Below are 23,487 nucleotides of genomic sequence, written 5' to 3'. Positions count from 1 at the left end.
CTTTGGGGGGGGGGCCTCCCCCCTGTAGGGGGCCCAATGTATAACTTTCAATATATTACATAACTATAACTTTCAATATATTACATAACTTTTTGCACACAGAAACTTCGCACACAACAGGAAGTTACGCAGGATTCTGCTCTAAAATGGGATGTGGGACTATCACTCGGTTTGAGTGTCTTGTGCTTGAGGCAGGGGGTGACAGGGTGGACGGCTGGGGTGCTAAAAATCGACCTCGCCTGTATGAAAATTCTATCTTAGGCCTTCCTTTTTATATGTAAATATGAGTGAAGATATCAAAGTCCTATAAAGGATTGTAGGAATAAGTACACTAATCTGAATATGACAATCAAATTCTGTCAAAAGTCACATGTAAAGTATTATGTTGTATAATTACATAATCACTTTAGTAGTGAATTTTTTGTCCAGCTAATAAAGTTCGATGTAGCCTGATATAGATGTTTTGTTGTCAAAGCTAGTTATTGTACTTACAATTTTTCAAAGGTTAATATTAGGTCACAACTTGGAAAAGAAAAAAACCTTTGCCTCCATCCCCCAAAATCAGAAATAAAATCAGTTTTTATGCTTTACTTAGCTTTGCCCCCCTTCCCCAAATCTCTGATGAAATTGGCACCTATACACATCACCCGCTTCCCATTTAAAATTTTTGAGTGTAATTCAATATGGCATCCACCAATAAGCCTAACCTGTTTCTTAGTAGGAATTGATCATGCATGACCAATTGTACCCAGCCTAACTCCTTTACTTTTTATAGGGGGTGTTAAGGGACTTTTGAATCACCCTGTAGGCCCTTGTATGTGTCTTTGTCAACATAAGATCAAGAATTTACACACACATAATTTATATATCTGTAATATATAAATATACATACATATATATATACAGGGGAGGGCATAAGTAAGTATACAGTTAAATTCTCAGCCATCGCGACACAAGAAACTGAAGATAATGAAAAATTAACAATTAGTAAACAACAGACAAACTGAGCAAAGCTGGGAAACTTAATAAAGAGAAATTTTCCTGTAGCAGCCACAAACACATGGTCAAAATACTCATCTCAATCCACCTAATATACCTATTATACAACTGTATACCTACTTATGCCCACCCCTGTATATATAATGTGTGTGTGAAGGTAGGGGGCCTTTGGTAATATTTTGTGGGGGGGGGGGGGGAAGTTTTGTAGATCCCACATTGATGAGATAAAATGATAAATATAACCAACATTTCTGTACTTCAGCTGCTTTCCAAATTTACCTGAATTTTATATCACTTCCAACACATGAACTATTTCTATTGTAACTTCCTACTTGGACACTAGGAAACATAGTTGCATTAAAAAACAGAGTACTTACACAAGGTTTATTTTTTAAAGCTTTTCTTTTTATTATTTTTCTTCACAGCAATGTAGTCTGAATTAACATCAGAGTATCATTGTCATATTTTCTTATTTTGAGCACTGAACATACATTTCTTTGGTGATGTACTTAAGTGTGAAGTCGTAAAACACAACTAAAAAAAATAAAAATTAAAACTTTCTCTTGTTTTTTTATGTACAAACGAATGAATGAGCAAATCTGAACACATCTGACATGGAAAAAATGCCTTCATAACACATGCTCATGTACAAGGAAAAAAAGTCATCCCCATTTGCCAGCAAGTTTGACACTTTCCAACCAACACTTGATAGTGTAACAGGCAGTGAAATCAACAGGCTTTTACTGTTTTGCGTAAAAAGTCAGAAAATAAAAACAGCCAAATGCTTGAATTGGTTCCAGATATGTAACACATGTTGTACATTGTTCACATATGACAAAAAGACAAGAAAAATGCTGAAAAGTTACATTTTTGTAGGTGTGCAAGTCACTCACACAAAAACTGCCAGTTCAAAATTATTGCAACTTAGAAATGTATGAGAATGATGCTCAAAAAACAACAGCATCTTCATCACAAAATTTTAAAAAAATGTGAATACGTAAATGGCAAGAAAAAATCACACTGGGCCATTCCTACATTAAAAAATATTAATAATCCCTGACATTCTGTTCTGCTAGGCAGCTCAGGTATACTAATTTGTTCACACTAGTTAATTTTTGTAAAGTGAAAAGTGTCTCAAACTCAAACACAACCATTACTTATACGAAAAGTATGTCTCTCACAAACACCTTTGGTTCAACTATATAATATGTTCAAAAGTCTTGACATCAATCATAAAAAAGCCATGTACTTTTAAAGTAAACCTTCAATAAAATAAACAATCTAAACACTGATTTTATGCACACCTGTCACAATACAGGGCATTAACACATTTTTTTTTACTATATCTCAAAATAAAATCACACAAGCACACACTAGTTTAGCATTTGACCACAAAACCAAATAATAAAAAAATAAATTCATTATTTCAATGACTGTCTGTCTATATAAAAGCAACCTTTACATATCTGTAAAATTAAAAAAAAATACGAAAATATAATGGAACTACATATTCCATATTACTATAGAGCTTCTCAAATTATTCACAAAAACTGTTTATGGACACTGTTAATGCATTATTAGAGTGGGAAGTTTTAATTTTCAATGCTATATATACAGAGTGAACAAGGAATTAATTTATGCAAAATCTCAGGATACGTTTGAAGATGATTCAAATCATGTTGCATTGCGTTCCATATTTTGCAGAAGAAAAAAAAGGCAATATATACATTACTATGCTGTGAAGAACAAGATAAAATTTCTTTGTATGATATAGATTTTCAGCCTTTTTGCTTTTGTAGTAATGATTGTTATTTTACTGATTTAGGTCATGCCCAATCTTCCCTGGAACTTTGATGTGAATATGGTACATAGTTTTGAAGAAATATTTTTTTTTCACAACGTGATTTACAGGCCCATTAAAACTTGGAATGTTTGATATGGGATATTTCAGGAAGGTCTTTTCTCTTTCTTCTATATTTACAAAAGATAACACTAAGGTGTAATGTCAATTAGGTAAAATAGAGCTTCAGTTAATGAGATACTTGATCTCTGATAATGCAAAACCTGATTCCTGTGAAAAAAAGAGATTTTTTCTGAATAAGGTCCCAATTAAGAAGAGGTCATATCAATATGCATTTCTATTAATTTATGTGCATACATCCAATTAACTACTTGTATTTTTTTTATTCATGCAAAGGAAACAAATTTCTCCATGATTCGGAACAAAATATTAATAGTCGAAATGTCTACAGGTTGCATCAGAACAAATTATATGAATTGTAATTTTTGAAATATCAAAATAAGAATAACTGTCTAGAATAAAAATGGGAGTAAAATCTGTACTCCTGACGTCATATTAATTTAAAAAAATACTAAATAAAAATATTTCGTTAATTTGTAGCAAATATTTTGTGACATTTTACAAGACAAAATTCAATTACCACTCCAACCCACAGTTACTTGTGTACATTTTCACTGGTGTTACACTTACAAACAGTTCATCCAGTGATTTCCAACAACCAAAAAGTACACAATGTGATAATCACTTGTGGCTCATTTACAAAAATACACTCTTGCATGACAAAACCACATCAATTTTAGGAGAGAGACATGTTTATAGTTGAACCAAACGTTTGTGCAAGTATATCATACTCTAATTTGCTCAAAACTGCAAAATCAAAAGCAAATGCATGAAAAGGCTCAGAGTGTGTCCTTGCCGGGAGATGACCATGAGGAATCTGTTGACCCAGGAGACCAGATGTTGTTCACAGACCGTAATGGATCGAAACCAAGCCCTTTCTGTAATATCAAGGTAAAACAAAACTACATGTAGCATCATATATAGAGTGTAAACAATGCTAAAACCGATGTTTACTTATGAGTTATGCGTGACATATCTGCTTTGTCAGAAACAAATTTTTGAAAGAAATGGACCGATATAACAAATATGCAAGTTTTAATTATTTTGATATCACATTAAATATAAATTGGGAAACATTTATGGAAGAAAAATTCTCAGCACATATAAATTATTGACGTTTCACTTTTTAAAAAAATCTACAAGTAATTTCGATTCCTGTTGGGAACACATTCCAGTGACCTTAAAACAAAAACTTTTTAACCTTGATGTCCAAAAATCTTTAACTTAATAGTTTTACATAGAAAAGCTGATGTACTCACTTCTTTGTACACCAGCTCTCACTAATATATTTACTACTGCATTTTTCACTTCTCAAAATATGAATAAAGAAAAAAAAGCTGATGTACTCACTTCTTTGTACATCAGCTCTCACTAATATATTTACTACCGCATCTTTCATTTCTCAAAATATGAATAACACTTTTAAGAAACTGATCTGCACCCAGAAAAATTTAATGTATGTATCCAGGATTTTTTCCAAGTGTACAACATTTAATATTTTTCTTTAGAAAATTTGTAATAATTACAAGTCTAAATAGACATTGGGAGAATTCAGTAATTATAAAATTGTAAAAGAAAAGTGCATATATCTAATACAAAGTTCAAGGAACCAAAAAATGTCAACTTCGAATTAAACGACTTTGAGTTATCCAAACTTTTCAAGGTGGTGCCTCTTTTTTAGGTGGAAATAAATTAGAGTATAAATTACCCCCATAACGGATGTTTTAAACTTCGTAATAGCTCAATAAATAAGCTTTATACAGTCAACTCTCGATACAACGACCTTTCACAGTTCCCGGGAAAAGGGTTGTTATTGGAATTTGCGCCAATTTTCAGCTTAAAAGGAGTTCAACCGGACACAAAGATTCCTAGGAGATGGTAACACCATTTATCCTGGTAGTTATACAACCTGTTATGCACAGGATGTGTGTTGTGAGAAGGAAAATAGAACATGAAAACGTTTTCACAAAAAAAAAAGGATTTATAATAATTTTACCTTTTTTCAATTGTTCTAGGAAATTCTTACAATTCTAGTTAACCCGTTTGCACTGAGACCTATGGAAAGAAAAGCAATATCTCGCTTATTGCAAGCGAAACTCGAAGAATCTTGATACCAGTCACACTGGCGCCAGCAAAAGTCGGCTTTATGAAACCTGCGCATCTTCAGATGTCAAAATGGTAAAAGTAAAGTAAAGTGCTCCCCTGTGCATAGCACCATGCCATGAAGGCATATAGGGGGTGTGGGGGTAACGCCCCACACTTTCACTTTCGTGAGTGGGGGTGATGTGATCAGCATCACGCCCCTGACCACCTTTACCCCCCAGGGTTTCCCCCAGGTACCCATGTTATTCGACGCTGGGTGTGCACCGGGGCCGCTTCCATCGTTACAAAAGTTCCCGGATTTGAACCGGCCGGGGATCGAACCCGGGACCTCTAGCATGGTAGTCAGACACGTTACCGACTGAGCCCCCGCGGCCACCTTGGGTCAAAATGGGAGATCGTTATTTACTCTCACGTTAATCGACGATTTAATGTTTTATTTAGGAGTATTCTCAATGTCGTTATCGGCAAGTGACAGCTTTGCAGATGCTAGACAAGACACTGGTGCCAGCTGCAGCATAAACACAATGAGACAGACTGGTAGTTCGAGCAACATGTAGCGGAAGAGAAAATCCTCGGCATTTTAAAAATAATGCTTACTTTAATTAGCAGTGTGAAGAAGAAAGAAAATAATCCTCCTCTACGTTTTACCATGCTGTTAATGTAACAGACATACGGGCAACATTTCCTATGCAGGATGCTGCATTAAAAAAAGAAAAAAAAATCTGCAATGATCCCATTGCCCTGCACACCAGTGGCGGAGAATGAGTTTTTGTTTGCTTTGAAGAACATATTCAGGACTGGTTACTTCATTTTAGACGTCAGAGAAAAGGAGAACGAATTCACTTCCACCCTCGTCTCTAATCAGCCCATGTGCGCACACACAAGAAAATCAGGGCTGAAACACACTGCATTGTCCCCCAACGATTGCTGACGAAAAGAGGGAGATGTCACTCAGCCAACAGAACACTTTTTTTTTTTACCGGCACAGTTGGGAAAACGTATGAACGGAGTTATGACATACCGAATGTAAGATCAAGGTAAACTTTTGCTGGAATCTGGATGACAACGCATTAAGCGAGTTGACAATCTTTAGTTGGCCTGTATGGCTTTCATCATTTGTAACAATTTCCTTTTCTATGAAGTGTTACAGGGAACAAAGAACATGTTTTGAATGAAAGCAGTTACCGGAAGTTGTTGGCTACCGGGCCAAGATTTGGTCACGGGAAAGTACTGAAACTAGAATTCAGAGCTAGACAGATGAACAAAACTTCCAGGTGCCATGCGCCTGTCTTTTGAAACATCCCTGAGGTCTTATCTTGCATTTCTCCTGTTGCACTGTGAATATTTCCACTGTAGCGCATTCAGCGATGAAAGACATTGACCTGCTGTGCACATTGACAAAGAATGCAAGTCCAATGGACCTTTTGGGCTGCCCCCCCCCAAGTTGTCAGCAGTTCTTAGGACAAGGAAGCATGTCAAGGTCAAGCTCTCTCCACATTCGATCTTCTCTTCTCAATGTACACAGGTATCTACTTCAAATTAAACAAAACTAGTTTTGCGGAAGGGTCTTGTAAACAACCGAAATACATAAAAAATCCTATTTTATCAGCTGGGGAATGGGAAGAACTTCGGACTAAAAAGTACTTCGTATTAACCAATATCGTGTTAACGAGGTTTTCCTGTATGGAGATTTAACACACCAACATGAGTAATGTAATACGGTTTAACATTAGATAAAGTAACATTCTCTGCACAACATAACTAATCTATTTTGTATATTCGATACAAAAAAAAATAATAATAAAATAAATCCATTGTATGTGATGGTATATTTTGGTAACGGCCACTGACAGGAATAAAACATGGTATGGGATAGTTGAGCTTCGCCACCAAAGCATATTGCTACCTCAATTATGAGTGCACTTTTATTCCACAGTCTTAAAAACAAGAACAAAACAGCTATTACTATTTCGGATGTGAAGAAAATTAGAACACAATTCATGTTTATGTTTTATTAATTCCATGCCAAATCTTAACACGTATTTGCTTTTCAGTTAGCTGAAACCACTATCAAACACACACGAGACTAATCCAGGAGCTGGCTGAGGACACTCTAGCAATATGCCCTAAACCTGACTTTTTTTATCTTTCTTTTCTAAAACAGCGAATCCATTTGGATTCAAACTCACTTTCTATCATCGTAAAACCTTCGCTTTACACTCACATTGTGAATGAACGATGTGCTACATTCGCACTTCAACTCTTGTGCATGTGTATTGTTTCTGTGATGAGTCTTACTTGTATACTAAAGTTAAAAAAAAAAAGTTAAAGTGCTCCCCTGTGCTTAGCACAATGCCATGAAGGCGTATAGGGGGTGTGGGGGTAACGCCCCACACTTTCTTGATCCGGTCGTGAGTGGGGGTGATGTGATCAGCATCACGCCCCTGACCACCTTTACCCCCCAGGGTTTCCCCCAGGTACCCATGTTATTCGATGCTGGGTGAGCGTTAGAAAAGTTCCAGGATTTGAACCGGCCGGGGATCGAACCCGGGAACTTTAGCATGGTAGTCAGCCACGTTACCGACTGAGCCACCGCGGCCACCCTTACTTGTATACACATTGTGGAAATTCTTCACACGAATCCTACTTCATATTTCAAAGTTTGTGACGATTTGAATCTGAAGAGGAAGTGTTTAGGTTATTTCTTATTAATTATTTCTATGTTACATATTGAAAATATGTTTTCGTAACTTTTTTTACAACATTTTTTTACCATCTGCTAATGATTAAGTAAACCAACAGTATTCTTAGTAAAATACATAGTATCAAGTAGTTTATGAAATATCGTGAGAGAACGTGCTTCAGCTTGTAAAGTGTCCCTGTTCCAAAAAGGAGAACAGCGTACATAACACTGCAAATATCTATGATCCTTGTCTTATCATGGAACCAATTTTAAATTACTTGAAGTACTTACGTCCACATCAGCCTCATCATCACTCTTCTTATCTGGAACAGGAAGATTTGGGGCAGCACTCCACAGTGAAGATGGCCACACAGAACTCATTCCTCCAACCAGAGACCCCCAGAGAGAAGCAGGGGATCTTTCTTCAGCCTGTGATGGCAGTGGGCCAAACATCAGGTGAGAATCCCACAATGACTCTGTGGTTGTTGGCAATGTGTCGAATCTTGGCCAAGCTTCTGGAATCAATAATATTAAAAATTAGGAATGGACAAATAACTTACTCAATACAAAATGCAAAATTCACACATGAATAACCTGAATGATTTGGACCTTCTTGTTGATGTCACTTAGTATCAGGCGCGGCTCGTGCATTATTTACCCGGGGGTTCACTGAAGTCATGTGACATATATTCAGTTTCCGCAAAATAAACTTCCTTCGCCTAACAAAAGGATGGGGGGAGTGCTTAATTTTTTTTTTATCTGGGAGTATAAGGTTTTGTATTAGGGGTGTGTGAATAAATTTAGGGCTGAACCTACAATAAATTGTACCTTTATGAAAAAAGTTGAGTTTTGTTGGAATGGACGTCCTCAAGTAGGGGCAAGTAATATATTTTTTTCCCCAGGAGGAGCAAAAAACACTCCTTCAGTCTGAAGTTACTGCAACGCTTTTATAATAATTACCATCAATTACTGTGACTGAAATTAAATTATATGCGTATAATATATAATTTTTGGTTTACATTCAATTTCCATGGGGGCAGCCCCCTTTTCCCCTTCCGGACGTCTATGCCGACTAATCAGAACTGGTCCTACATTTATTAAAGGGAAATGGCAACTAATGGCATGTGCATACTGGAAATCGAACCTGAGACCCTTTCATTGATACGCGACAGGTTTGTTCAAATTTGGGGCTGGTCGACTAGCACATGCTTTTTTTCAGTGGACAAGGAAGTTTGTTTACGTTAATTATGTACATTTCTGTGTGGACAGCAACGCCTACACTGCATCAAATGACATAACCTAGGTAAAGTCCATCCCTCGCTTCACTCGCAGCATCACTTAATACTTTCCAACAAGTATCCAAGCACTTCAAAAACTAACAAACTTGAGACGATTGACACTGAGTCACTTCTTTGCGCCATTCTTTCTCTTTCGCGAACGCTAAGTGTTTCCACCTTTAAGGAAAAACCCCTGAATGCATGCACGAGCTATTTTGGTAATGTATCTCCTTTATTTTAATTCATCGCATCTAATTCCAGCTTTTATTTGTTTCCACTCATCCATCTCTGCCACAATCTTGCATTTATTCCAAGAAGTTCGGTACAAAAATGATACAAAGAGAAGATTGAATATGTAATGTGTGCGCTTCAAACTTGAACCCCACAGAGCAACACTGGAACGGAGGAAGCAGCGAGAACGGAGCCTTGTCCCGCGGCTTCTGTGAGAGAACGAACTGCGCATGACCGTTGGGTGGAGACATAGGTTCTGCAATATTATCTTCCATGTATTTTGTCCTATACCCTCCTCGAGCTTCTGCTCCCGCACGAAGCTTTCACAATGGCAAGAGCTGTCCTGTGGGGGTTCAACTGAGGGTCTGTATCAGGGTGGCCGATTTGCGGTTTCTTCTTCTCAGCAAAAGAGTTCGCCGTATTACGGGCACAAATACATGACTTATTGTGAGGAATTTTTAGCGAAATAATGTGAAAATGTAAAGACATTGTTTATTGTTCATTCTCGAGGTGATTATCATATATTACTGGGGGTTAACTGATCCTGTGCGCTATAGGGCCAACCGCGCCTGCTTAGTATCAACATATTTTAAAAACCAGACAGGTTTTATTGTTATAATAGCTTAAAAATTCCTCTCAAACAATCTAGTCTATTAATCTCAAATCTGAATACTTGTTTTATCTTCTAGGGAGGAAAAAAAGGAAATGAATGCAACAATTTTTCTAAATTAAAATTGTATGACAAAGTTAGTTTTATGCCCAAACCATTACATATCGAACCTGGGACACCTTGACTGCAAGGTGAAAAATGGGTGCATTCTATCAAATTCATGGAAGTTATTTTTTCTAGTTAGAAGTGATGCAAACTTAAGATACAATTAAACCTGAAAGAAAGTAGAAAAAAACTGGCTTTTTTGCCACTCGTGGTTAACCTGTTTAAGTTGCAGCCCCAATTTCGAGTTAAAAGTTTTTAATTTAATATTTTGCAACTACCTAAATAATCTTAATATACTATCCAAAAGACTGCTATATTTTGACTATTAGTTCTAGTTTTCTTAGCTTTATATGTTAAAATCATTCAGTCAGTAATGACAGAAGAGAGGAAGGTGGCAGAAGATCCTTGGATGATTAAGCTTAACACTTCAGCAAACAAGGCTGCCCAGAAAAAATATTTCCCTTAACAGTATCCACTCTCAGTTCCTATGACACTACAAAGAAAAAAAAACTAAAACTATTGCACATCTCAGAACAATAAAATAGGTTTCTATTATACAATAATACAAAAGAACAAGTACAAAGATACATAGCTCTTTAAAAATCAAGACAAGAACAGGATCTGACCTTTTGAAAGTTGTCAATGAGACAAACCCTGCCCAAGTTCTGATTGTGTAATTCTAAAATCTTGATGAAAATGTTTGGATTTTCTGTGTGTTTAGATGCACATTCTGAACATGTTTTCCAATTGCTGTACTTACTGCATAACACCTGTAATATTTTAATACAATTGGTATGTTAATACTAGCTAAAGAGAGAGAATAGGCAGGTGAAAGACTTGCCATTGTGATTCTGTCGCTTGTATTTTTCGTAACGTTTTCGTCTTTCTTCGTGCAGAACCTTCATGATGTTGGAATTTTTCTGTTCCCACAATGGACTAATTTCAGCCAAATTTGACTCCCCTATGAATGGCAGCCCATCATCAACCTGTAAAAAATATGACAAGCATCATTAATACTCTATAGAAAAGTAAAACTTTTTATTTGCTTGTTTTTAAGTCCACTTTATGCACAGATAGGCTAACCTGGACTGGACCTACAGTTTAAAGTGCACCATCACATGGACAGTTAAAAGTATTGGCCATGGGATGAAAAGGGCCCAGGTTTGATCCTGGGTTCAGTCATAATTTCACTAAATTTTAATCTATTCCTTTCTAGTCCCGTACTTAAGCACCTACCCACCATTCTTTGTACAGATACATGCAGCTTTCATTATTGCTCGGCCATCAGAACAATTTTAAATTGCCCTTACCCTTAACCTTTTGTGTCCCAAGCGTCTTGATCGAGATACCCAAATGTAACCCTCACGGTCCCAAGCGTCTCGATCGAGACGCTGTGTCAAGGTCGTAGTTTTTACGTTACAACTTTTCTATTTTTGTGCATAAATTATATATCGTCTGAATCTGTGATTAATTCTGCGTACAACAGTATATCTTTCATATCTCTAGGGCATTTAGTTTCTGAGCTATAGTCATTTCAATGTAACTCTGCATTTTGAAGATTGAATCAGTGGCATGCCGACCATTCCTTTTGGGGATACAACTCAAGTTACATTGGTCACATGATAATAATGCAAATATTTTTGTGTTCCTTACATGTCAGTGATAATTTCTATGTGCATTTTGAACTTTTCATATCCTTTTTTTCGGGGGGTGGGCAGGGGGGGGAAGAAACCCAATTTTTTTTAAAAAAAAGTATTTTCAGGGGATTTCCCCCCTTCATATATACACCGAATGTGCTTAAATTATATATCGTCTGAATCTGTGATTCATTCTGCATACAACGGTATATCGTTCATATCTCCAGGGCAAATAGTCTCTGAGCTAAAGTCATTTCAAGGTACCGCTGCATTTTGAAGCATGAATCAGTGGCGTGCCGACCATTCCTTTTGGGGGTACAACTCAAGTTACATTGGTCATATGATAATAATGCAAATACTTTTGTGTTCCTTAGATGTCAGCGATCATTTCCATGTGCATGTCGACACTGTCATGTACTTTTTTCTTGAGGGGGGGAACCAATTTTTTTTTTCTTCGAAATTTTGGAATTTTGAGAGTTAGCCCCCTCACCCCCACCAAATATACGCCGAATTTGCATAAATTTCGTATAGTCTGAATCTCTGGTTCATTCCGCGTACAACGGTATATCACTCATCTCTCTAGGGCAATTAGTCTCCGATCTACACTCATTTAATTGAAACTCTGCATTTTGCTCAAAATCGGCTCGGGACAGAGAGGCTTACATGTGAAAATGGCCTTGGGACTCAAAAGGTTAAGACATTGGCTTATATGCAAAGTGATATTTGCACCAATGTTGTAATGAACAACACATATCCCAGAAGATGACGTATTTTATTAGGTGACTTTGGGAACATATTGCATCTTGACTATGTTCAATTAGATTGCTACATGAGCTTTATTGTGCATCATTATGCAGAACCTTGAGTTTTTGAAAATATAACACTGAAAAATGTTAATTGTTGCAAAAAGAATGTTTATGTATGTGCCACCGCAATGAACATGTACCACACATGTTCTAAACACATTTTTCATGCATCTGAAATCTCGAAATAATGCAAATTTGGCATAAAATGAAAACTGCCCTTTTTCATGAATTTCTACTCACTTTGTGCTTAAAAATGTAAAATACCATAAAAAAATCCAATATTTCTGTGCTCGAGGCTTCAAAAATAAAATGTACCACATTTACACATGCATAACATGTGGATTTTCCAAAATTTTATCCCCAAGAAAACTGGGGTGCATGTTATACATGGAATACCTGTGACAGATACAAAGTGGCAGTTTTTGTGGAGATAAGAGTGCACACCTACAGGCACATGAAAGCTCAAACATAAGTATTTGTCATGCAATAACTAATGGAAAGTAACTTCCTCAAAAATCATTTCTAACACATGGAACTGTCACGAAGGTTAGCTATAGATCATGTGACCTATAATTTAAGATACTACTTTAAAAAGGACAACAAAGGTTCAATTTTAAGTTAGATCTGAGCTTAGTTAGAGCAGTACATAATTTCAAACAGCTCGGCAGTTGGTACTTATACCAAGAAAACAACCTCAATGCCTAAGGGTTAAAAGTCATAAATGTTAGAACACTAAATATCATTCTGCAAATAACATGGCTATCTATAAAAAAAATTCTTGAGTGCATTACAGTGATGAACAGTAAACACACCAACAAAACTTGTCGAACTGTACTATACATAACATCATATATTAGAATTCAAACAGTTTTCTCACCTTTGATAATTTATCCGGTCTTGGTAGTTCAGAGAATGAATCTGAAAATATACTGCTATCTGACTGTTCAGCTGAAGAGGTTTCAGTGACCCAAAATCCAGGTTTCTGACCAATAGGACCCAAGGAATTTGAGTCACTCCTCCTGCCTATTGGAGTTTTTATGCTTGGTCTTTCGGAGTTGGATACAACACTTGAGTAGAGGACAGGCGATTCACTATTCCGGTCTGCAGGTGGGTAGCGAGATACAACATCGCTGAAACTCTCTCCTGAGAACAGTTTGTGGTCCCAGCTGGGTGGAGGGGTTCTGCTGCTCCCACATGACAAACTTGCTGAGATGAAAATTAAATGTTAGTTCAAATAACAGTATCTTCTGGAAGGTTCAATTTGATCTTTATTGTTTAGTGTCACTTTCCTGCAACTTTCAGCTAATTGCGATGATGAGAATGGTCGATGATATGATGGAATCGACAAAGGGACACTGGATCCAAAACCAGGACCACTGGTGTCAGAGCATACTGTGGTAAGCACTTTGTTACGGAGGTCAACTAGGTCCTTTTTTAATAGTATGTTAACACAAGAACTTCTTTTCTTTTTCAAGTTACCAATGGCAAGCAATACAGAACAAGGTTTGAAACTGAACTTCCGTAGATGTCATTTGGCAGTATAACATTCTCTCTTAAAGCAGCCGGCCCCCGTGGCAGAACACCAGGGGTTCCACGTTCAAATTCGGGCCTGGATGTTTGTGAGTGTCCATTCATCAATTTCATCATATCATCCATCACTCATACCCATCTTCACAAATTAGCCAAAAGTGGCACAAAAAGCATAGTAAAATAAAGCAAATCAATCAATCTCTTAAAGCAAACAGAATTTATTACAAATGATTTTTCACTTTTGTATCCATAAATGTCTTGAGAAACATGAAACATTTTTGTCATTACAACTTTACAAAAACCTATTTTATTCATCACACTTGAGTTTCTTGTTGGAATCCAGAATAAAGCATTCTCTGCGATTGTTCTCTCGTGTATTTCTTCTAATTGCCAACCATTCTCATTTTCACAATTGTAATGACCCTGTGTGGTCGCCACATTTAACAACCCTGCGTGGTCGCCATATTATGTTTTGTTAAGGTTTGGTTAAAGAATGCATGCTAAATGTCCCTGCGAGGCATACGCTTTGTTTAAATCCAACTTGTTCATTAAAACGTTAATAATTGTATTTTACATAGTTAAACACATTGTTAGTAATGCAGAGTTCTGCGTGACTCGTTATTAATTGTATTGTCTAAATGTACACAGTTTTAGTTTATGTTAACACGTGCATCTAGTGATAAAGTCAAACCTTGATAATTTGCAGTATGGAGTTTGCAATATGTAATCAAAAAGTGAGTTGGCAACGTGTACTCGTAGTTAGGATTTTCACCGCCCATGAGCCACGGCGAGTATAAAGCCAGCGCAGCGAGGCCCGGAGTTCAGTTGGCTCCTGATGTCAACGGGCAAACATCCAGGGTTAACCGGCCTCCCAGCCAGAAGCCTAGTAGCCATTCCAGAAGGAGGGAGGGAGAAGAAAGAAGAAGAGGAGCCTAGCAGCAACCTACCTACCTGGTCCAATCGCTTCGGCTGATAGGTACTCAGGTTCTACCTGCCCGGCTTGCCAATTCCCAGCTAACGCCGAGGGTACTGATTGGCTATGGACAGTCCCCGGCTGTGGTTGGGGGTACTGCATGCCTTCTACTTTTCTTACAGAGGAGCCTGTGATGTCGGCAGTGATCAACGCCCTAAATAAAATTAGGTCCCCGTACTCCCCCCCCGGCACCTCACTGCGAGGAATAAATTGGATGTTCCCTGGGCCCTCCTTATCTCTTCGAGATCAAAGGTGGTACAGGTAAATGCACATAGGTGTTACAGGTAAAGACACGTGTGCTAATAGACATTCTTTTATTGAGATTATAATAAACTAATATATATAAAAATCAAAGAAGGTAAAAGGAAACACGGTGAGTGTTTCCTTTTACCTTCTTTGATTTTTACTTAGCCCATTTGACCCTCCTTGCTTTTATCCATTATATATATATATATATATATATATAGGATAAAAGGAAGGAGGGCCACAAGGGCTAAATAAATAGTGAAAGAGGAGAGAGAAAACACTCACCAGACAAAGAAAAAATTCAAATTTTCGTGATGGTGTATCACATCTTCAGGAGTAGAGAGACGTTGTATAACTAAGCGACTAGAGGGAAGAGTAAGCATGACCTGCAGTGTTGCCAGGTCCCGAAGGAAAAAAAAAGGGTTGACAGTACCACAAAAAAAATTGGTTCTTTCACCTGGCTTGTCGAAAACTGTGAGTGGTGGTTGGGAGGGGGGGGGGGTTGGTTGGGAAAAGGTGGTGGTGAGGGTGAGGGACTTTACTGGGTGGCCTTGTTCAGGCCAGGAGGTGTGGTTGCATTCATGGTCCATATGTAGGCCCTCTCCCATCTTCTACGTATTGAGGTGTTGGTGGATTGGGGCAAGGAGTGGACGATTGCTACCTGGAAGCAGTCATTAAAAGGAATATTGTGGTGATTGGTGTGAATGGCAACAGCAAAGTCCAGGTTTTGGGTAGAGGAGCGGTGGTTGTTAATGTGGAGGTTCAGGGCTGTGGATGTTTCCCCCAGGTAGAAGCTCCCACAGATGTTGCACGTGAGGATATAAATTAGGTTAGAGCTGTTGCAGGTTCCTTTGGGGTAGAGGGTGAATTTGCCGGTGGCAGTGTGGATCTGGAGGGTGCGGGAAGTGACAAATATGGGGCAGGTTTTGCACCTTGGGCGGTTGCAGATGCAAATGCAAATGTCACTTCCCGCACCCTCCAGGGTTGAGTCCGGGGGGTATAGTGGCGTGCATGCCTGTTATGTAGGCCCTTTCCCATCGCCTGCGGAAAGATGTGTCAGAGCGGGGGGGGGGGGGGGGGGGGGTAAAAGATGGATGATGGCAACACGGAAGCAGTTATTGAAGGTGGTGTTATGGCTGTTGGTGTGGATGGCAACAGTGAAATCGGAGTTTTGGGTGGAGGAACGGTGATTATTAATCCTTAGATTCAAGGGGTTGGAGGTTTCGCCTATGTAGAAGTTGCCGCAGATTTGGCAGATGAGGGTGTAAATGAGGTTGGATGAGTGGCAGGTGCCCTTAGGGTGAAGGGTGAACTCACTACCACCAAGAAACTTGCTGCCAACAACCCACCTGCACTCATCACCCAATATCATCCCCAACTCAACAAAATCAGGCACACACTACACTCCCTTCTCCTCATTCTCCACAGTGATCCATCCTGAAACCAAAAACATATTTCCCGACAAGCCCAGAGTGGTTTTCAAATGCCCCCCCAACCTCCAAAATATCCTGGTCCACAACACTCCTTCACCACACACCCAACACCCCCCCCCTTCCCACAAATGCAACCGCCCCAGGTGCAAAACCTGCCCCATCCTCATTACCTCTCACACCCTCCAGGTGCATAGGGCCACTGGCAAATTTACCCTCCATCCCAAAGGGACCTGCCATGCCTCAAACCTTATCTACATCCTCACCAGCAACATCTGTGGTGATTTTTACCTGGGGGAAACATCAACGGTCCTCAACCTCCGAATCAATAACCACCACTCCTCCACCCACAACCTGGACTTCACTGTCGCCGTCCACACCAACCACCACAACATCAGTTTCAACGACTGCTTCCGGGTAGCGATCATCCATCTCCTACACCAACCAGCCAACACCTCTGTTCGCAAAAGATGGGAGAGAGCCTATATATCAGCCATGAGTGCAACCACTCCACCTGGCCTGAACAAGGCCACCCAGTAATGCCCATCCCTCACCCACTGTCCCTCCCAAGCCATCCCATCCCTCCTGCCCTCCCTCCCAACTCATCGTACACACTCACAGTTTACGACGAGCCTGGTGACGAAACAGTGTTTTTTCGTTCTACGCACCGCTGCTTCTTCGATGGGGACCTGGCAACTCTGCAGGGCCCCAACTTCCGGTTCCGTCTCTTTAGTCTCACACCGATGATGCTACTAAGCTAGCGAAAATTTTGACTTTTTCCACTGTCTGGTGAGTGTTTCCTTTCTCCTTCTTTGATTTTTATTTAGCCCTTTTGGCTCTCCTTGCTTTTATCCATTTTTTCCAGTTATATATATATCTAAAGCTGGTGTAACCTTTCATTATCCCAGTAAGCCCTCAGATATTTTTTGAGTCTATGTTCCATGACTGGTAAGAAGTTAGCACTTTTGGGTAGACTTTTGCCGTCCTCTTAATTGAAGTGTTTAGAGGTGGTAATTGCATATAGGGGGTACGGACGTTGCAAAAGTTTTTGGCGTCCATAACGTGGGGGCTCGACCAAGAAAGTAGTGTGAGCACCAATGCGCAATTTTACCACAGAGGCAGGAAGATGACACAAACCCAAAATTCAATAAAATATAAGACAAATTGTCTGGCCAAAGAAATGTAAAATTATCCAAATTTTCTATCATGCTATCATGCTTTTTGTTCACCAAAAGTGGTACCCTAAAAGGTGCAGATAGTTGGCAAACTGAAAGTTGCAGTTGCATTTCAACTTGAGATTGCCAATTTCAAATATTTATCAAGAACCCAAATGTCTTACAAGTTGGCTATTTCTGTTCTTTTCTCTTGATCATGAAGGTATTCTGAAGTTAAAGATGACATTCTAAAAATTCTGAATGTCTGATGAGGGGAGTGTGTTTTCTCAAAACATAACATCAAAAGTTGTGTATATATAGGCAAATAATTCTAAAAAACATCACTTTAATTGTGTTACATTGTGCATTTATTGGCTGGCACTTCCTGTCCTGTTATTCTACAAGATGGTTTTAAGATTTTTATGCAGGGAACCAAATCTGTTACAGCTTTTCTGCTTTTAACACATTACGTGCCATCAGGGGCGGTGCCAGAAAATTTTGACCGGGTGGGCAGGATCCAGATATTGATAAATCACGGTGGGCATATATAAAGTAGTATATATGAGTTTCACAAACATTCATTCTCTCTCCTCTTTCCCGATTTTGTTTGTATTTCTTTCCCCATTTCTCTTTACATTTTCTTATTTATTCTTACATACTTATTTCTATGCTTGTGCCCCCCCCCCTCTCTCACACACATACACATATGCACGCGAGTGTAATCATTTTCTCAATTCTTCTAATCAAATTTCTCATCTGTATCCACTTCACTCTAGAAAAAGGTGGCGAAGGGACTCGATGCCATCACCTATCGACAAAACACTTGGCAGGATTTTGTCCTCAAAAATCTGTTGCTACTCATTCCTCTTCCCCTCTATAATTTCTTCTGTCTTTCCTGTGTCAGTCTTGATATAATCACCTCACTGTGTACTTCACTTTGTATAGCGGATATATTGTCTTATCCCTTCAAGTTAAGAAGGAATTTTCTACATACTACTTTATTATGTGAACGTGACAAATTACAGTTTAATTAACAGTACTGTTTAATTCTCTGAAACTAATAGAAGAAATAATAATTTTTAACCTATGCAAGAGACTGCGAAAGCTATTAGGTTACAAGAAGTATTTATATTTGTGAAAGAAGCGCCGCCCCTAAGAGAGGGGCAAGGTTTCATGCTACATGGAGGTACGCCCACCTAGCAGAAAAGATGAAATGTAATTTTAGCATACCCAGTGGAGATGATTAGTGGTTCAGACTTGATTTTAAACTGTAGGTCCAGTCCCCATTAGCCTTACTTTGCGTAAGTGGACTTAAAACAAAAATTCAAAAAACTCAGTGTAATTTTAGCATTTAGATTCAGAAAACAACGGTAGAAGCCTCAATGAAGCTTTTTTCTGATGTGAGCCTCAGCAACTGGGCGGGGGTCGCAGGTGGCGGATAGCGAACGGCCACCAGATATGGTGGTTAACTGCGAACAAGGCAATGCCAAATAAGCAGTCCCGGACCGAGGCGACAATGCTAACAGGGCCTGGGGAGGATGGTCTTTGGCAAGTCCATACTCAATAAAAACCCAGAAAAGCCCAATGACAGCATTGTGACATGGCAAGGAAGTGCCACCATTAAATAAGCACTGCCCCTACTGCCTTGTAGGGAGGGGAGGGATCCCCAAAGGCTAAGGGAAGGAACCCTAACAGAAAACCGGCCAATGGCTCTAGAGATGGAAAAGACTGTAGAGTCCCAACATCCTAAGAGGCGGAAGAGCTACAACCCCACTGCCTTGTGGTAAGGGTTTTGACCCGAAGGCTATGGGAGTAAACCCAGAAAGAAAACCAAGCAAGGGCAGAGGCTTAAAGGGAGCACTCCTCCCACTGCCCTAGCTTCATTGTAGGGCTAATAACCCACATGAAGTGAAATAATACATATTCAGAGAAATTTCGACCTGACGCCTAAGTGGGCATAAGGGAAAAGAAGAAGAAGAAGATTCAGAAAACAACGTATGCCAAAATCGACATTTACAGTTGCGCAAGTTTCAATTGCCCTCCTTTATTTGCCACATTAACATCCTTTCAAAAATGAAATACTTTGTTTTTCTTTTGATAAAAGACACATGTTGTGTGTATGTACATTATATATTCAGGGATGGCGACAGAAGGTATGTAAACATTGAAAACAATGAAGATTTTTTCTCCATAATTCAAATGAATGATCTTGAATATGCAGCTTAAACTATACATATTATAAGTTTATAGCTGGAAAGAATGATTCTTCATGAATAAGTGTTATTAAATTACTATTTTACTTGACTCACGAAGTTTCCCAAATTGATATGTGCATATGAATCTTTGCATTTAATTAATGTCTTATTGGGAAAGTTTTAAAACACACAAGGAATGTAAAACTCTTGTTCATTCTTCATTAAACTTTCCCAGCCTCTAAACGAGAATTTTCACTCAAGATATCACTGAACATGGTAAAATAAATAAATTTGAGCAAAATGAATATCGAAAAGTTGATGCCATTACAGAAACTATCACTTACTGAAGTAAATTTTCATATGGCCAACAAAGGAAAAGATATGCTGGCTAGGGTTCAATAGAAATATGCATAGCACTTGTGAGAGCAAATACTTTTAAATACTATATTGAGGAAAGTAATTTACACAAAAAATTCATCAAATGGTAGCTATGTAGCAATTTTTCTCTTGTTCATAGTGCTTTAAAACATTTGGAAAAAGTTTCATTTACTGACAATTATAGGCACTGGCGTTAGGCACAAGGCACTTTCTGCCCCCAAATTCTTCAAGAAGTACAGTAAAACCTGTCTATCCCGGAACATGATGGTTCCCAGCAAAATTTTCCGTCTTAACAGTTTTCCTTCTTATACAGGGTTGACTTTAAGTACAGTATAGAGCGCTGCAGGAAATAATGGAAAGACAGATTTACATTTCGCATTACTTATAATGTAGAGTACTAATGCATGTACGTACATGAATAAAAATGCGACACAGTCACAATAAGCACAGCAGAGATTATAATTATGTAATTACATCACACGTTCGTACACTTTTTACAGTATTGTAAGAACGTACAGTTGTACTTATGCATCTTTTCGAACCCGGGACCCCTGGCATTGTAGCGCGATGTGCATAGAGGGAAAGAGAAAGATTGTAAGATGGAATAAGAGCGGTGAAGAAAGATTGAGATAAAAGTGAAGAAAAAAAAGAAACTAAGAGAGATAACAAGAAAAATAGAAAGATGACGAAAGAACAGATGAGAAATGGACAAAGAAAGGTGGAGAAAGAGGGTAAGAGATGAAAGAAAGAAAGGGAATTGTAACAGCTATGAGTATTGTAGCACATTCTTTCATATCGACAATGTTATTGATAAGCGAGTGGCAACAAAGGCATGTTCCACTTACAGTATTGCATTGTTCAGGGATATGCAGTTTTTACTGTATATACATTATACATAAAAATTATTGTTGTTTTGCTGCCTCCCCACCCCTTACAGTGTTTATATGAAGTTGGCAACTTCTGATTTTCACAAATTATGATATCCATTACCTAAAACGCTAGGATAAGGAAACTTTGTTATGGGTCGAAATTCTTTTTCATACTGTATAGAAGTAAGGCGAAGAAGTTTTATTATTATCATTATTTACGTGTTTGGTTGGTTTAAGATATTTATTTCATCTTGTATGGTTTTGTACTCCTCTGGACCATTTTTCAAGTTCTAAATAAGAAATAAATTTGACAGGTATTATTTATCAACATATTTTCTGACGATTTTCCTTATCTTACTCAGTAAAAAATAATGTAAATCTAAAAACAGCGAAACTTCTTACACAATAATTTGTAAGCCTTTCTAATATCGATAATATTCATAAGAAAAATGTGCGCAGAGTCAAGACAAAAATATACTTTTTTTTCTCTTTTTTTTGAGGCATTCATATTTTCCTAAAAGCTTCTATCTTGAATTTGTTCAGATGGGCAATCAGGTGGGCAGAGGAAGTTTGGGTGGGTGCTTGCCCACCCATCGTGCCATCCCTGACTCCCACGCGAGTTGTATTTAACACATGCTAGTTTTACACCCGAGACCTCATGAAGCATATTTAACTCGCACATCTCTCTACCTTGGGAGCCTCATGGTGCACTGGCAACTTACACTATCATGCTATAACATAGACGTTACATGAAGAGTAATTCATCTCATGAACAAAATATTGCAGACGGTTCATGAAAATTTATTTAGTGATGCTGTTATTGTGACAACACAAACACATCAAATGAATAAATATACATTACCTTCTTTTATATTTATTTTTGCCTTTAAATTTCACTTAAATCTGACAAGCAAACAAAAGAAAAACATTTTCACTCATGAACTGTTTTCAAGTTTTTCCAATTGTGCATTTTGCCTTGAATTATTGCTGGCCAACTCCTCGGACAATATTGGTACAATAGTATACGGCAGAGTTATGTTACAAATAACAAAATACTCAATGCTCATAAAAAAAATGCTAAGGACAAAAAACAATAACAATGCTTGAAAAAAACAAAAATTAGCTGTGTGCCAAATATAACTAGCATGGCGTGCAGCGTAATAATTGATTCTAGTACCGTATGAGTTGCATATGGTTCAGTTCATGTATGCAAAATAATTAAAAATAACATTTCTTCATCTAATCATCAATAAATATATTGCTTTCAAAGTTTTTATTATATTCTCATAATAAAACATCGTTTCTCCTGGTAATTTTTTTTCTATTGTCGCAGTCAACGTGTTAAGGCCAAAATGGTACTGTTTCCATGTCTCAAAGAATAACTGCAAAATTCATCATAATTCAAGAGAACAGTGAAATTTTTATTACTCTTTTTCATTTGAAGACTTAATAAATCATTAACATCTACGAAACTCTAAGGCTTACCTCTCAACTTAGTTGGTTTCTCAATGGCCTTCTGCTTGGGACCAAGCTTATCCTTTTTATCACGAGATGTGGTCTTTAATGGTTTCAGCTTATAAGGCAATTCCACGTTAGTTTGTTGCAATCCTACATCACTCCTCATGCTTGTAGTTTCCATCTTAACCTTTGTGCTGCTCCTAGACTTTGCTGCATTGGGGATGTCTTTGCTGTACAGGTCTTTATCATATTCCTCTTCCTCGCAACTTTCACCTTCAGCTACAATTTTACCTTTCTTCTGTGAACTTTTCTTATGTGGTTTTGTACTATCTTCACTATTTACACAATTATCACTTTCCTAGAATCATAATATAAAAATTGTTGTTTTACAAATTTCTGAGGCATAATATATTTCTTTGTAGCAATAATAATTACCAACATTAATACAAGTATCATTTGACAGGAAAACTTCTACCAAGGGCAAATCCAACGTCTTTTTAGGTAATCATGTATGCCTATAGCATACTGAAAGAAATAGAAATTCAACTACAGGGTTTAGTAAACAAGGATATTCCTGAGCAACAATTATTATTCCTAACCTACAAGCAATTTCCATAATTTTCAGAACAACTTTAGAATATGAATGTTTCTATCATGTTAAAGTAAATAAGAAAAACACCATACTTGCACATCTTCCATTTTCTTTTATAGTATTATGTGAAGAATTTTATAAAAATTGTTATGAAAAATATTTTTTTTATACATAATTATTTTGGCTCAAATTTTGTGCAGAAAATGAATATTTGTGTATAGTAATACAAGTTCAATCTTATCTAGATGTTTCAAGGGGAAAAAAATTTAAATAGCACATTTCCTGTACAG

The 23,487-nt window shown here is 37.8% G+C and overlaps 1 protein-coding gene across 1 annotated transcript in view; it reads right to left on the bottom strand.

Annotated features, from left to right (window-relative positions):
* Nucleotides 1–1,377: 1,377 nt before the first annotated feature.
* The window catches only part of Tmem131 (Transmembrane protein 131), a 77,365-nt gene continuing 55,255 nt past the window's right edge, over nucleotides 1,378–23,487 (bottom strand). Inside the window, exons 20-24 of the mRNA XM_083143580.1 lie at nucleotides 22,633–22,963; nucleotides 13,250–13,578; nucleotides 10,771–10,915; nucleotides 7,998–8,221; nucleotides 1,378–3,798 (exon numbers count right to left, since the gene is read on the bottom strand). Coding sequence (XP_082999706.1) covers nucleotides 3,700–3,798; nucleotides 7,998–8,221; nucleotides 10,771–10,915; nucleotides 13,250–13,578; nucleotides 22,633–22,963 — 1,128 coding nt within the window. The 3' untranslated portion in view covers nucleotides 1,378–3,699. The remainder of the gene's footprint in view (nucleotides 3,799–7,997; nucleotides 8,222–10,770; nucleotides 10,916–13,249; nucleotides 13,579–22,632; nucleotides 22,964–23,487) is intronic.

The sequence above is a fragment of the Lepisma saccharinum genome, chromosome 1 (genome assembly GCF_977018435.1).
Source record: "Lepisma saccharinum chromosome 1, izLepSacc3.1, whole genome shotgun sequence".
NCBI lineage: Eukaryota > Metazoa > Arthropoda > Insecta > Zygentoma > Lepismatidae > Lepisma > Lepisma saccharinum.
Note: the sequence above shows the minus strand (reverse complement) of the source record. Positions and strands in the feature narration are given on the sequence as shown.